At 44.3% G+C, this 14,632-nt stretch overlaps 1 protein-coding gene across 1 annotated transcript in view; it reads right to left on the bottom strand.

Annotated features, from left to right (window-relative positions):
• The window catches only part of TGFBR3 (transforming growth factor beta receptor 3), a gene marked incomplete at its 3' end in the record, with an annotated part of 149,268 nt that overhangs the window by 36,930 nt on the left and 97,706 nt on the right, over positions 1-14,632 (bottom strand). The window contains exon 4 of the mRNA XM_080925516.1: positions 12,399-12,536. Coding sequence (XP_080781642.1) covers positions 12,399-12,536 — 138 coding nt within the window. The remainder of the gene's footprint in view (positions 1-12,398; positions 12,537-14,632) is intronic.

Here is a 14,632-nt window from a genome sequence, read left to right as displayed (position 1 = left end):
TGTTTGACAACTGAAAAAAGAAGCTCTGAGCCACTCAATGAGATGCTGTATCATGCAGTGAAGCAAAGAGTGAACACAGATCAAAACTGCCGGAGTCCCCCAAAACATGCTCCTTCTGCGTGGGATGGTGGCCACCGACTGCCTCAATGGCCCCAGGTCTGCCACGGCTGGGTGGGGATATTTCCACAAGCTTTGAGAGATGCAAAAGGGGAGAGCACAGGGCTTTACAAACAGCCACTGCTCTCCTTTGCCTCTTCTGCATCATTCCTGTCTCTGACCCTCCCTCCTCTGCTGCCCGAGGAAAAGTGAGATGAAGAAAAGGGAAGGGACATCTGGGGACAGGCAGGAATGACTGTGTGAGACATGGATTATCTGGCTGAAAACCAAGTTAAAGTAAACATAATCGTAAAGTGCCCAGTGCCTTAGGAATGGTTGAGTACAACCCATACTGGACAGAGCACTGCTTCCTGACTGTGGCTATGTGAGGTCAGCTGCCTTCCTCACCAGACTGCATTTTCAAATGGAACCAAAACAAAATCTTTTGTCTAATCTAATGTTTTGTTACAGCAACAGGACAAATGACCTACACAGCTACCACCCTAGTCAGCATTCCCACACCTGCATGCATTGTAGGTGTGACTAAAATCCAAAACTCTAAGGAAGGTCATTGGGATGGCCTGGCCCAGGCACCGGAAAGCCCTTAAGAACCCAGACCGAGGCTGCCCTGACGAAGAAGACATTCAGTATGGATGTTAGCTTTAGCTCATGTCCATGGGCACTGGCTCTCTTCCAAAAATTTCTCTCTGAATCTCCAACTCTCTTTGCCTGTCCCCACTATGTTGCAAGCTGAGTCCTTGCAAAAACTCTGTGTATCTCCCCCTGAAGGGTCCACTTCTCCGAAACCCTGACTGATACAGTTTCTGTGAATTGCTGATACAAGCCCCAGGAGAAATGGAGCTGTATGTTCTGGCCCATTGATCAATCAAACCCAAGAATGGTTAAGGAATAGAGAGCCCGAAGGACATCTCCTTGGGGAAAAGCAATGGAGAAGGGGCTGTAAGCCAGGCACACTGGTTTGTGTCCTTTGGGAACTTCCAAGTTGGGATTTTTATGTCCCTCTCCCCCCATTTTCTAGTTTATAGTCAACAGTCTCTGCAGACAACCAGGATGGTGTCCTCTGCCAAAGCTAAGAAAGTTGAACTAAAGCACATTTAAGCTCAATGATGAAATGGTCCCTGAGGTGCTGAGGGTATATGTGTCCTAATTAAGCAAGGCAGACCGTGGAGCTGGTCCAAAAACAGTCCGACCAGGAGCCCAGAGGAAACGTGTAATTGGGGAAGGGGTCAGGGAAACAATTTCTAAACCCTTGGCAGAGTGGAGCGCTGCAGGGCCTGTCCCTCCATTTCCAAGTCATTTACAACAGACATTGTTAAAATGGGGCCTTTGCTTACCTGAGGTCCCAGTTTGCTCTGAAGTTCCATTCTGAGGCCCTAATCTTGAGATAGCCATTGTGGCCCCATGCTAGACAAGAAAGTTACCAACGACAGCATACTTTTGCCTTCAGGTCAGGCAGTGTGGCTTTCCTCAACAAGGCCCCAGTTCACTATTCTGGGGAGTGCTGTCGCAAATACTTTACATGTCATAACCACTCAGAGACAAATTGTCCACACCCATATTAACCTCTGTGTTTCATCTCCCCATCTAAAATAGCAATAAAGGATACCTGCATGAAATAAACGGCACCTACATGAAATTTGTCTTTAAGAACTGCATCGTGCAGTAAAATAGCTTTATGATAACAACTATGGCACTCGCATTGCTCACTTGTTTCCGAGATTAAACAGAGTGATCTAAGTACTTTGAAGCATTCAGCACCTGATACACACCCTTTAATTTTCATTAAATATGCTCAAGAATGCATAGCCCTCCAAACATGTCATGAGGACTTCGAGACAGACCTTAAGGTTCATAGGCCACAGTTTGTTGCTCACTGGAGCAGAAGCTTAGCCTTCTTATCCAAACTTCTAGAAAGGGGTTTCTTTTGCCTGTGTTCATGGATCAAAGCGATGCCAACCTGTATCCCCTAGAACTCTAGAACCTTAAGAACACTTAAGAGAGCAAATGAGCTCCATCAGTGTGGGCTACAGCCAGAGGTGCAGGTGTATGAGCCTTGGCTTTGGCTGTCATTCACAGCACCCTGCTGACCTCCATCCTGGGATCACTGGCAGTTCCTGTGTGCACCAAGGTCTCCCAGCCACCAGGAGAAATGGCAAAAGTTTAAGACACAGATTCTATCCCACATGCAGCTACAATAAAATGATTTCTAAGCCAGAAAACTAGATGATAAGAAACAAAGATGCGAAACCTACATTATCTCAAGGAGAGTGGACAATGTGTATGGACCCAGAAAGGAGCTGAGCCACGCTGCAGCCATTCCTGGGAACGGGCTGTGAGGTACCAATGGGGGCCTCACCACAACACCACCATCTGCACCCAGGCACAGCCTAGTGGTTTCACATCAGCATCCCAGAGTCTCCTGGGGGAGTTTTCCCCTCCTCTCATTATATGAAAAGAAAACATTCTGCAACTTCCCTTAACAAAACACTCGTTTTTTCCTTACCAAATAGCTCTCTGGAGGTTGTCCACCATGTTACCCACAGCACCAGAGATTACCATTTGACACAAATGCCGATGCCTGGGAAGAGCAGATGCATTAGGTCACCAGATGAGCTTTATCCCAAAGCTCTAAAGAACATCCTTGGACAAAACAAGGAAAGCCAAGCTTCCCTTCAATGTACTCAAGTTTATTTAACCTCAATTTGTTGAATGAAAGCGAGGCCTTCACAGGGCTGGGGCTGTGCCTACACACAGACATGACACAACACACCAAGCGGAGCCAGGAAAAGTCCACACTGGGTGAGTCCTCCCGGACAGGATGTCTTGCTCAGGAAACTACGAGAGGGCAAATCAGGGCTCCAGGCTACTCATCTACTGGCAATAGTTACCACCTTCTCCAACATGTCAGGACAAAAGCTTCTACCACCCTTCTCTGGACCAGGTTTACCAGCTGAAACTGGACTCTCTCCAATGTTCTAAATGCCACAGTGACATTTAGGAAAGGCTCTCTTACCACAAAGGGGCAGAAACTCATTCTTAGGAAATATGGTAGCTGACTGACCCCAGCTCATGAAAGGCTCAATCCCTATATAATTACGTCTCTCAGGGACAAGCCACAAAACCGACAGATAAGCAGCCCCTTGAGAAGAGACAAATGGTACACAACCACTTGGAATCTCCTCGGGACACAATGAGTCATTCGGCCAGAACTATTGAAAAGAACCACCACGAATCTGGAAGTGTTTATTTAATCTGCCTTCAAGAGAGAATTTATTTGGGGAAAGACTTCACTGAACGGTGTGGTCAGATCCCTAGGACACAGGGGTGACACCTCTAGCCTGGTAGAAAGCTGTGTTTGTTTACAGCTCCCCAAACTATCTGACTACATGCTGTTCCACCCTCCAGGAAGCTGCTGCCTCATCTGCACAGGGGACAATTCTCATCTTCTCCAACTTCTGAGATCCAAACAGTGGTACATTTTTATACTGAACCTCAACTCCCAATACTCTAGCTAGCTCTGCCGAGTGGTAGAAAGCTCACACTCACCCTTCCCTGTCAACCCCTGGGTCACTGCACTCGGCGAACAGTTCATATATCATATAAGGTTTGCTAATTTTGTGGGCCCTCAAATGTGGGAGCAGAGCCTCCAAAGAAGGATGTTAGAAAGATTTTGTTGTTATTGTGGTTTTTTAACGCGATGCCATAGAACCCCGGGGTTTTCCCGATTTGTTTGTTTTTAAGTTCCCTCCTCCACATGCAAGCTTGACTGAAGTTATTCCCAGAGCATTTTTGGACACACCAACCCCCAGTTACACATTGCTTGGCTTCAAGGAAAGGTATCAGCTGCGCATGTGCAGTGTCAGGCCGCGCATGCGCTGTATTAGACTGACTGCTCGCAGTGCAGCCCTGAGCCCACATCTGGGGCTGTTTAACAACTGATTGGAAATTTAGCCTTTTGATTTCCAGTTAAATACTAGGCACAGGAAAACAAATAGCACTTGTTTTCACCGAGTCTTGTCAGGCATCCAAAATGCAGTGCAACTCAGAGAACTGCCTGTGGTTTGGTGGCAGAGGTCCAAAATACTTGGCCTCCCCACCCCCTCCAGTTTAAGGAAAAGGAATAAGCCAGATTTTGGCAATAAGAACTTTTCAAACACCCTTCCCCCTTCTTTGGACATGCAGAGCTGGTTTTTTTTTTTTTTTTTTTTTTTTTTTTTTTTTTTTTTAATATTCAGTGTGTTTCTGGTATTAATTTACATTTTTCATTAGGATTAAGTTTTGATTTGTTTTTAATCCAAAGCCAAAGAATAAAGCTCGGTTTCCCTCACTTATTCCAACTACTGTGCCTTGGTATTTACTTGGATTTGCTGAGGAGGGCAGGGTTCATATTGCTATCTTCTGTTTCCAATTAAATTAGGATATAGTTATTTAGCAACCACATTATCAAAGCATCAGAGTTGAAAAACTCAGGGGAACTTGGGAGATCAGCTTAATCCAAACCCTTTATCTGTGATGGGAGAACTGAGCCCTGTGCAGTGCAACCTTACATCGAGATGTGTGCCTTGTTAGTGCTGGAGTCAGAACCAGTACTCATGCTGAGGAGAGTAACCCTAAACCAAAACCCTGGGTCACCGGGCAAAAACACAGGGCACCAAACTAAACTTGAATGTTAGCTAAAGAATGGATAAATTCTGTTAGTATAATCATGTCTAAAATATTGCACAGGCATACTTAAGCAAATTATTTATCTGAAGTTTAACATTAACTGGAAGCCTGTATTTTTATATGCAAAATCCTGGCCATTGTACCGTGAGATCAACATCTACCCCCTTCTAATCCCCAAGCTGAAGACATCCACATTTTTCTTTCCTGATTTTAATGATAAATGGCTGGGAAAAAAAAGAAATCACAGGACAGAAATCCCAAGAGAGCATAGCACTGGAAGAAACTTCTTTCCTAATCTTAGGCACCACCATTCCCCCTTTAACCAGAGTGCAAAACAATTCTAAAATGGGTGGGCTAGACCAGATATTTTGTGTTAGGAATCAGTCACTGGTTTCTGTCTGTTTCTGTCTCTCTCTCTCTCTCTAAGTATATTATTGTCCATGTTATTTTATTATTTTACTTTTAAAGACAGAATCTCATTAGGAGGCTGTCTGGCTTTGAACTTCTGGACCTTTTTGCTTCTGCCTCCTTAAGTGCTAGGATTACAGGAACAGTCTCAGGCTGCTACACTCTCATCTTGAAAATGTCTGCTTCTGTTAGATTATGAAGGGGGAAAAGAGCTTGGGTTTGGACTACAAACAAAGTGAGACTTAAAATGACCCTAACATTAATGATATATATATATATATATATATATATATATATATATATATATATATATATATAATATAAAGAGCATGGTTTAAAATGACCCTACCAATAGTAATTATAATGATATATAGAATATAATATAAGCGACACATAATAGCACAGTAATCATATATAATAACAGAATAATAATTATTAGTGGGGCAGGGCACATGTATGGAGCTCAGAGGACAACTCTATGGCCTTAACTCTTACCACCCACCTTCTGGTCAAATTCAGTGCGGATCATTGTACATCAAGCGTCTTTAACCCACTGGCCCTCAAGATGAAAACAAACAAACAAACAAACAAAAAAACCCACCTTGGTCAGGGACAAGGAATAAAGTAACAGTGTTCTAGGCTTTGAGAAATCTAGTTTGGAGCTGAGACTACAGTTTAGCACCTGAGGCCCTGCTCAGGGTACTCGAGGCCCTGGCTCAGCTCCCAGCACTGCCTAAATCCCGTCCAGAGTCACCACTGTCAGTCTGACTGTGCTTGGAACCAGGGCTGTGCACACATCAGGCTAGCCCTCCACCACAGAGCAACACCCCTACTAGCCCCCTTGCACTGATCCCTGCAAAGAACACTCAGCAGGTTTACTTTGTTTTGTTTCCTAACAGTTTTAGGGATGATGTAAAGTGAGATAGGCTTTAAATAATATACCAGAGTTATCACGCTTTCCAGGTCAATGCTTTTGATATAGTCTCAGTGGTGCTGTGCTCACAACTACACACTTCCTCTAGTTCTAAGAGACCTCACACCACTGTCAGTAGAGAGTCCACCCTGTCCTATCTCCCACATGCACCTAGACATAGCTTCCAGTCCCTAGAGGTCGTAACCTGGGGATCTCAAACAAATAGGACCAAAAAATATGCAGCCTTCTGTATCACATGATGAGGTTGAATCGGACTTCACAGTCAAAACATAGTCCACCGTATGGCTCTTGCATTACTTTTTCCTCTCAGTGATGGACATCTGGGTTATTTCTGTGGCTGTTTGCTCTTATAAGTAACTTTGTTTTGGACATTTGTGAGCAGGGACACTGGGTATAAAGAACTGTTATATTCCCGCCAGCAAAGCAAGAATCCTTCAATTTCTCTGTATCCCGGCAACCTTGTTATAGTCTCTCTGTTTTGTCACACAGGTGGACAGCGCTGTGATTGGTGGATTTTCCCTCATGGTCTATAACATTCAGCATCTTATGTTGCCATTTTTTCCCCTTTCTGGTCATTTGTGTCTTGTCCTTGGAGAAATGTTTATTCAAATTATAGCATGTGCACACACACTTATGAGACAGGATCTCATGCACCCCATTTACCTCTGATCCCTCTGCTTCGACCTCTTTAAGGGCTAGGACAACAGTATGTGCCACCATACCCAGTTACATTAGTTGCTGGGGATGGAACTCAGAGCTCCATCCATGCAAAGCAAGCGCTCTACCACTAAGCTACAGCTCCATCCCTGATTTTTCTTTCTGATTGCATCCAGGAATGAACTTCATCTACAGAATATTCTCTGGGCCGCCTAGGAGATATCATAAGGCTAGGACATGTCCACCACGCACGTGTACATATGTGACTTGAACGCCTTGAAACACTTCATCCATCCCCCATTGCTAGGCAACCAGAGAAACTGGACAAAGCAACTGCATTTGCAAAGAAAACTTAGTCCCCCTGCCTCTCTGTGCCTGGCATTCTTGTTTGTGCTATGGGATTAGGGGTGATGGGCTGACCAAAAGCAGATGCCTCCAAAGACAGTGTAATGGTAACATGAAAGTGAAGGCATTTTATATTTCGATGATCAGCAGCTGAGACAGTCTGAGTAACATTTATCTTTCTAACTAATTATGCCAGTTAAGGCCATGACTTGTTGATTTACATTTGCAGCTAGATGGCATTATCCAAACTTTTATCATCCCACTTAAGAAAATTAACAACCATTAAAGCATTACTACCAAAAAGGACAACTTGGAGACAGTCATGTGACCCCTTCACCATTACATGTCAGAAGGGCATGAGGAATGAACCTGGACCGAGGGTCAAGGGATCACCTTACTCTGAAGCACTTGGCTCTCTGGGTAATCTCATGGCTGAGTTTCACAGCAGTCTCCAGGCCTACTGAAGTACTTGGAGAATCACTCCACGAATGGACAAACTCCACGGATGGACAAACTGAACACGTCTGTGATCACAAAGACTGTGATGTGGATGAGGGACTTGAATGCTTTTCCAGTCTGGGGGAGGAGGAGTTGCCAGGCTTTTGAGACATCTCAAGCCACCTATGGTGTCCTGATCTGATGGAGCAACAGGTGACCACCCAGGCTACGGAGAGAGTGTAGACAGGAGCCTGAAGGAGCCAGAGCTTGGGTGTCCCAGGATCTCTCCCACAGTTGCCCCCAAAAGCTCCTCATTTTGGGCCCATCGCTTACCCTGCAATGTCCTTATATGGGATTAACTCCAAATAAGGTTGATGTTAAGTTCTGTACTAAAATTGTCCTCTTCATTAGTGTATTTTCAACTAATGGTCAAGACGCAGTTCTTACAGCCCATAAAGTAAATAATAACAAAGATAACTTCCTCTAGATCCCAGCGTGGCAGAACCCAACAACAGTAAGCAAAGCACAGCGTGTGTGGCCCACACTGTTCATGGAGCCCACAGCCTGGAGAAATGGGAACTTTAATCTCCGGCCAGCCATCAGAGCTACTCGCAATTCCAAACATTAACTTAATATCCTTCCCAAGAACTCATTGCTCTCATAATGACAGCAGAGCCAGCAAATGCGGGGCCTTTGTAGCGGTAGGTGCTGCACTCAACATCTGTGTGCAGTCTCCTCACGGCAAGGTGCTTCTTTCTGTGGTGAAGGACTGTTGTTATCTGTAAATTACGGCTGGAAAAAGTCAGGTTTACAGACATGAATCTGCCCAATTACAGCCTGAACCACAGCTTGTCTAGAAGGAGGATCAGCTCACCACATCCGCTGTTATCCTGCCGTGCTGGTCACTTCTTTCCAGAAGTTCCCCAGAGCCCAAAATGTGCTAAGCACAAGAATTTAGATTTAAATATTTTTTGTTTTGTTTTGTTTTGTTTCGTTTCGTTTTGTTTTGGTTTGGTTCTGGCAACTGAACACGGGACTTCATGCATACTAGGTAAATGCTCTACCTAAATAGTCCAGGGAGGCTTTCAACTTGCAATTCTCCTGCCTCAGCCTCCCTGGTAGCTGAGATTACCACATCACCAATCATAACTCAGAGGCTGTTGTGACTAACATGGCAATTTAGCAGATGTGCTGCAGGGTGGATTCTACAGAAAAAACAGTTACCCCGGGGAAAATGTGAGGAAAAACAATGAGATTAGGTACTAGAGCTGTTGAAGTCATTCTGAAGGGACTGAGAACTAAGTCAAAGGAAGAAGATCAGTGGCCGCTATTATCATTGTTCTGCCCTTTAAATGTAAAAAAGAGTTGTCAGTCCACGCAGGACACACCTTTAATCTCAGTACTCGGAAGGAAGAGAACATTAGATCTCTGTAAATTCATGGCCATCCTGGTCTGCATGGTACATACAGGAAGATCTTGTCTCCACGAAAAGGCACAGTTAAGGCTGGTGAGCTGGCTCGGTGAGCAACAGCATATACCATCATACATCATCATACATGATGATTCTCGTTGATCCCCATGACTACACATTGGAAGGAGCAAACTGGCAGGACCCCCCCCCCCCAGGGTACCTGCCTACTACTACATGCTTCCTCATATAACATGCAAAGCAAAATAAATTTGCAATGTTTCAACTGTGTTTACAATTTAAACTCTTAGTAACTTTCATCATATATGTGTGTGTATGTATATGTGTATACATTCACATATATACACACACACATATATATGATAGATGATAGGTAGAGATGTTAAATGCTTTATTTATTCTACAGAAGACTCCACTATTCTCTAACTAGAGCCACAGCTTTGTAACAACATCTACTTTCTGTCTAAACATGGTCCCTTTTTCCAAATTGTTTACCCCTCACCTCTAAGCCTGTTTTGGAAGAAGGCCAGTCTCCTAGACAGTGGAGCAGCCTTCAAAGGCAAGAAGTCAGTGTTGGTACTCGAGTCAGCAGGCTGAGTTCTAATTACACCTGCTGTTCCCTGACCCAACCTGCAGTAAGGTCACGTGGTTTTTAAGTCATCTTCAGGCTAGAGTGGTCCCCAGACTTTCTTGCCCTTGCCTGATTCACTTTAAAAGAAAAGTTCTTAAAATGTTATAAACTTTAGTATAAGGAAAAACCTTGCAGGTTAAAAAGTTCACACAGCAAAATTATCTAGACTCAAAGTCTACGCATGTAGCATAAATTCCACAGCGTTAACAGTGCCCCTGGAGCTATGAAGCTTCACACAGGACCTTATGCACTCACACCGTCAAAAACAGCACTCCAGTAGAACTAGAGAAACAACTAGCTCTGTGTCTTCTCCCTTAACTGTCCATTGCCTGCCATTAGTCCTTCCTCATCCCCAAATACCACTACTGTGAAGATGACAACTTCCTCCTCCTCCTCCTCTTCCTTTCTCTTTTTCCTTCCTTTCTTTCCCTCCTTTCTCTTCTTCCTTTTCTCCTTTCCTTCCTCTCCTTCCTCTTCTCTTTCCTCTTTTTCTTCCTCTTCTCCTCCTTTTTCTTCCTCTTCTCTCTTCTTCCTCTTCTCATTTGTCCTCTTCCTCTTCTGCTTCTTCTTCCTCTTCTCTTTTCTATATGTTATACTGTACCACATGTACCTTGTTAACCTATATACATATATTACTGGCTAGATTCTGTATATGTGTTTTTGTGTAACTAATTACAATTTTTAATGTGTTATTTTATGTGTATGATTGCCAAATACATGGAGGCCAGAAGAAGGCACCAGGACCCCTGACACTGTACTTAAAGATGGTTGTAAGCCACCAAGTGGGCACTTGGAATGAACAGTAGTAGCCAGTGTTCTTAACCTTGAAGCCATCTCTCGATCCCAGTATGATTAATTTTTTAGAAAACTGGCTAGTTCTATAGGATGTTGCTCCATTTGTTTCGGTCCAATGTTTCCTCATAATTTGATCCAGGATACATTCATTTCTAGGAGGATCGCTACATCAGATGTACTGGCTAACCTTATGTCTACTTGACTCAAGCTAGAGTCATCTGAATGGAGGGAACCACAATTGAGACATCAGATCAGGCTTTAGGTCATTTTCTTAATTAGTAATTGATGGGGGAGCAACCGGCCCATTGTGCAGGATGATATCTCTGGCCTAGCAGTCCTGGGGTCTAAGAAAGCAGGCTGAGCAAGCCAGGGGAAGCAATCCAGTAAGCAGCACCCTCCACGGCCTCTGTATCTGCTCCTGTCTCCAGGTTCCTGCCCTCATTGGTTTGGTGATGTGCTGTTTTAGAACTTCAGGTGAAATAACCCATTCCTCCCCCACATTGCTTTGGTCACGGTGTTTCATCACAGCAAGTGACCCCAACTGAGACGTGAGGGATGCTTGGTTCTTTCTCATTTACAGACACATGACATCAATCTGACACAGGCTGCTGTCATTAACTCTCAACGCTTGCTTAAAACACTGCAGAGGATTCCTCACTGTCTATAGTTTCTATTTCCTTCCCTGATTAACAAGTAGGCATTAATTTGCACGAAAAGTATCTAGAGAATATCTGAACATACTGCCCCTCCAAACCTCTCCTCTCCCAAACATCTGTTGAAGATTCATGTCTGATCAGCTCTCACTGTTACGATGGTGAAACAATATCCTAACTCTATCATTTCTTCCACATGGATTTAGAAATTAGCATTTTATACTAATTAAATATAAATAAAATAAAACCCTCCCCATCTCTTCATTTACACATTTATTCTACTACCAATTATTCGGATCCTTACTTCAGATGGTAGATGCCTCCAGTTGTTTTTCAAATGCAAGTGACAAGAAACTAGAGACTGTACTAAGGTCACTAGAGTGTCAAAAAGGACCCACTAGGCAAAAGTAAAACTGTTGCCAGGGTGGCTGCTTACAGGTGACACCTCTGGAGCCTGAGGCTCTGCAGCAGGGGATAACAGGCAGCCCTCACGAAGTCCTCATGACTGACTGAGAGGTCAGCTCAGAGCGGCGCTGATGCTCATCAGACATGATATCACACCCCAAACATTTCATCCAAACAACCCATCTGTTTCTCCACAGCTAGCAAGCTCAAACGTTCTGGCAAATGCCAAAGAACATGATTTACAAATAGTAGGTAATATCTGGACCATTCTGCAAGAGCTGGGCTCCAGCTTTTTTTTTAAGTAAAATACAAATGATTTCATGCTCGGCACTCACTGTGTCACTGACAGCAGACCGTCCCTCCTATCAGAAATTAGGCTTTCATATACAAATAGCAATTGGTCTGTGCGTAATTATTTTGTGGTCAGAGACCACACACACAGAGTCCGTTTACAGCTTTGACAGTACTCTTAATGCCACAAGGCAGGAGGGAGCAGCAGTGGGCAGCTACAAGGGTATGACAGCGGGTCCTGCTCGCCTGTGCAACTGAGAGCTGACTCTGCCCCCGCAGAAGACATGCGGGTGGCATCTGCTTTCTGTGAATTCTTTCTATGCCATCCAAACATCCCCCCCCCCGCCCACGTGCAAACAAAAGTGCAACACCCTTTGGTATCATTTTAATGGAAACAATTCTTTTTTCAAACCCTCTGACATCTGGGTGTGCTATACACAATTGTAATCCTAGCATTTGGGGCCCTGAGTAGGAAGAACTAAGTGAAGCCAGTCTCAGCTAGACAGCAGGATATTGACTCAAGAAATACAATGTCTTGCAAAACAACAACAAAAAAACTGAGAGTCGTTTTAACCTTTCACGAGGATCATTTCGGCGCGCGCGGGGGGGGGGGGGTGATTGTACACTTACCAGGAAGAGTCTGGGGACACCAGCAGCCAGTCTCTCTGTCTTCAGATGCCACACCAGGGGCTGTGGGGAGTTGAGCAGGAACACAACAGGCTTGTGGTGAGTGTGCACTGAGGCAATGGGGTTCAGATGCAGGGTAACCTAGGAGACGACACAAACCAGGAAGAGTTCAGGGCTGGTTTCCCCAGGCCATCCTGAGTAGCATAGAACACTTCTTCACAACTCACTGCCAAAAGCGAGACGACAAACCATACAAGGTTGAACTAATGCTGTCCGTAACCAGTCACTGTTTTACTACCTAACGGCAGTGTGGTATGATCAGTTCCAGTAATCACAACTAAAACATGGCTTGCCCACTAAGAATACTTTCTTTTTACCCCAAACACTGGAATAAAACTACCTTCCTTCAGGGAGTCCCTATCCTTCAAGTCAGAAAGCTAAGCTGACATTATATAACAGGGTATTTACGGGTGAGTTTTGTTCACTCTGGGACAGGGGTAGGGGCGGGGGTTCTCACAGAAGGACTTTCCTCTCTCCCAGGTAACTTTCAGTCTCTACAAAGTTAGATGGGAGAGGGGCTGCCAAAGGGAGCTAACTGCTTTCCTTCTTCCAGCAGCTAGCACAAAGGAGATTTCCAAAGAAATGAAGCCCAGAGATCAGACAGAATAAACAATGACGCCTCTGTCAAAAGAAAACAGAGGCACTAGAGAACATTGCTCAGTAGTTAGGAGCACTTACTGCTCTTGCAGAGGACCTGAGTTTGGCTGCCAGCAGCCACAGTTCTTAACTACCTGTAGCTGCAGCTCCAGAGGACCCAATGTCTCTTCTGGCTTCTGATGGCTCCCACACACAGCTGAATCACCAGAGACATAGCACAAAAGCTAACTACTCTATGTCTAACCATGGCTGCTGGTTCACTTTGATCATGAGGCATCTCTGCCATCTTTTCTAGGGTGTGTCTAGAACCAGTATCATTTATAACAGTAACCAAGCTATGCATAAAGAGAGCACTGAGCTTTTATCTTTCAAAACCTATGCTTTAGCTTATGGTAAACACCCTCTACGTGTTCATAGAATACATTCTTCGTTTCTTAATGCCACAAGGCATATTATTCTACATATAGTTTTCACATAGCATATAATCATAGCACCTGGTAACTATTGAGTGTGCCTGTCTTAGTTTCTGAGACAGACAAGAGGAGGCATCTAGGTTGAGTGTTGTCAGTTGTTGCAGGCAGCCACACTGTTGATTCACTGTTGCCAATCTGTGTGTAACCCCAAAGATTAAAAAGAAGCTGAAGAAATTGTTAAATGCAAAGTGGTTTAGCTAGCTAATCTGCAGCAAAATACAAAAACATAAGCCATCCTGACAGCTAGGAGCTATTTCTGCACACAGGGCCATTTTTAGACTTGGAATCAGCACTAAATGAACTGTGATGTCAACCACAGCAACAGCGAAACAATGTGTCCCTCGGTTGTTCAGACACATAGCACACTCTGGAGTCCCTGTCTTCATCTAGAAGTAAACAGATTGATAACCACAGGAATCAAGATGCAATGGAAACAGAGCAGATGGTATCCAGACTGCAGTACTTCCTGAACGCAGAGGTTTGTGACAGAGGGGACAGGAGGCACAACACCTGCAAACCACTCAGTGTCACAGACTCTCACTAAAGCAAGTGACTGCAGAGGCTGTCCCTATCCCTGAGCACCATATCAAGGCCCAAAGGACAGCAACTGTCCTTTCCAGAGACATTGATTCTTTTCCTGCTTTGTAGTCAGTCGTAAGGCGCAGACTTCTTAAAGCTCCTATATATGCAAAAGCTTCGCTCAATATGTATAAAAATCAACCATGTCTCAAATGAACCAGAATACTTTTAAGCTTATGAAATGAGAAGATATATGAAACAGATATTGAAGCTTGGGTCCAAAGTTTCCCAGATGGTCTGAGCGTCCAGGCCTGGCTCAGACCATCAAGGGATAATTTCTAAGAAGCTTAGCTTGTAGTTTTCCTGGAAAAGGCTTCTTCTTCAGTATGTGGCCGTGTCTGGCCAAGATGAATCTCTGCCTCTGGTACAGAGGTCCCACACAAAGCCCCAGAGTCATTTGGCAAAGGAAGATTTACACCATGGTTGAGAAATTAAAAGAAAAATTGGCAGTCACAAAGTGTCCCGTGAGCTCAGGCTAACCCCCAGAGGCTTTTCTCTCCTTGTCTCCACCTGAACAAACATGGCAGA

This window comes from Micromys minutus (genome assembly GCF_963924665.1).
Source record: "Micromys minutus genome assembly, chromosome: 11".
NCBI classification, from domain to species: Eukaryota; Metazoa; Chordata; class Mammalia; order Rodentia; family Muridae; genus Micromys; species Micromys minutus.
Note: the sequence above shows the minus strand (reverse complement) of the source record. Positions and strands in the feature narration are given on the sequence as shown.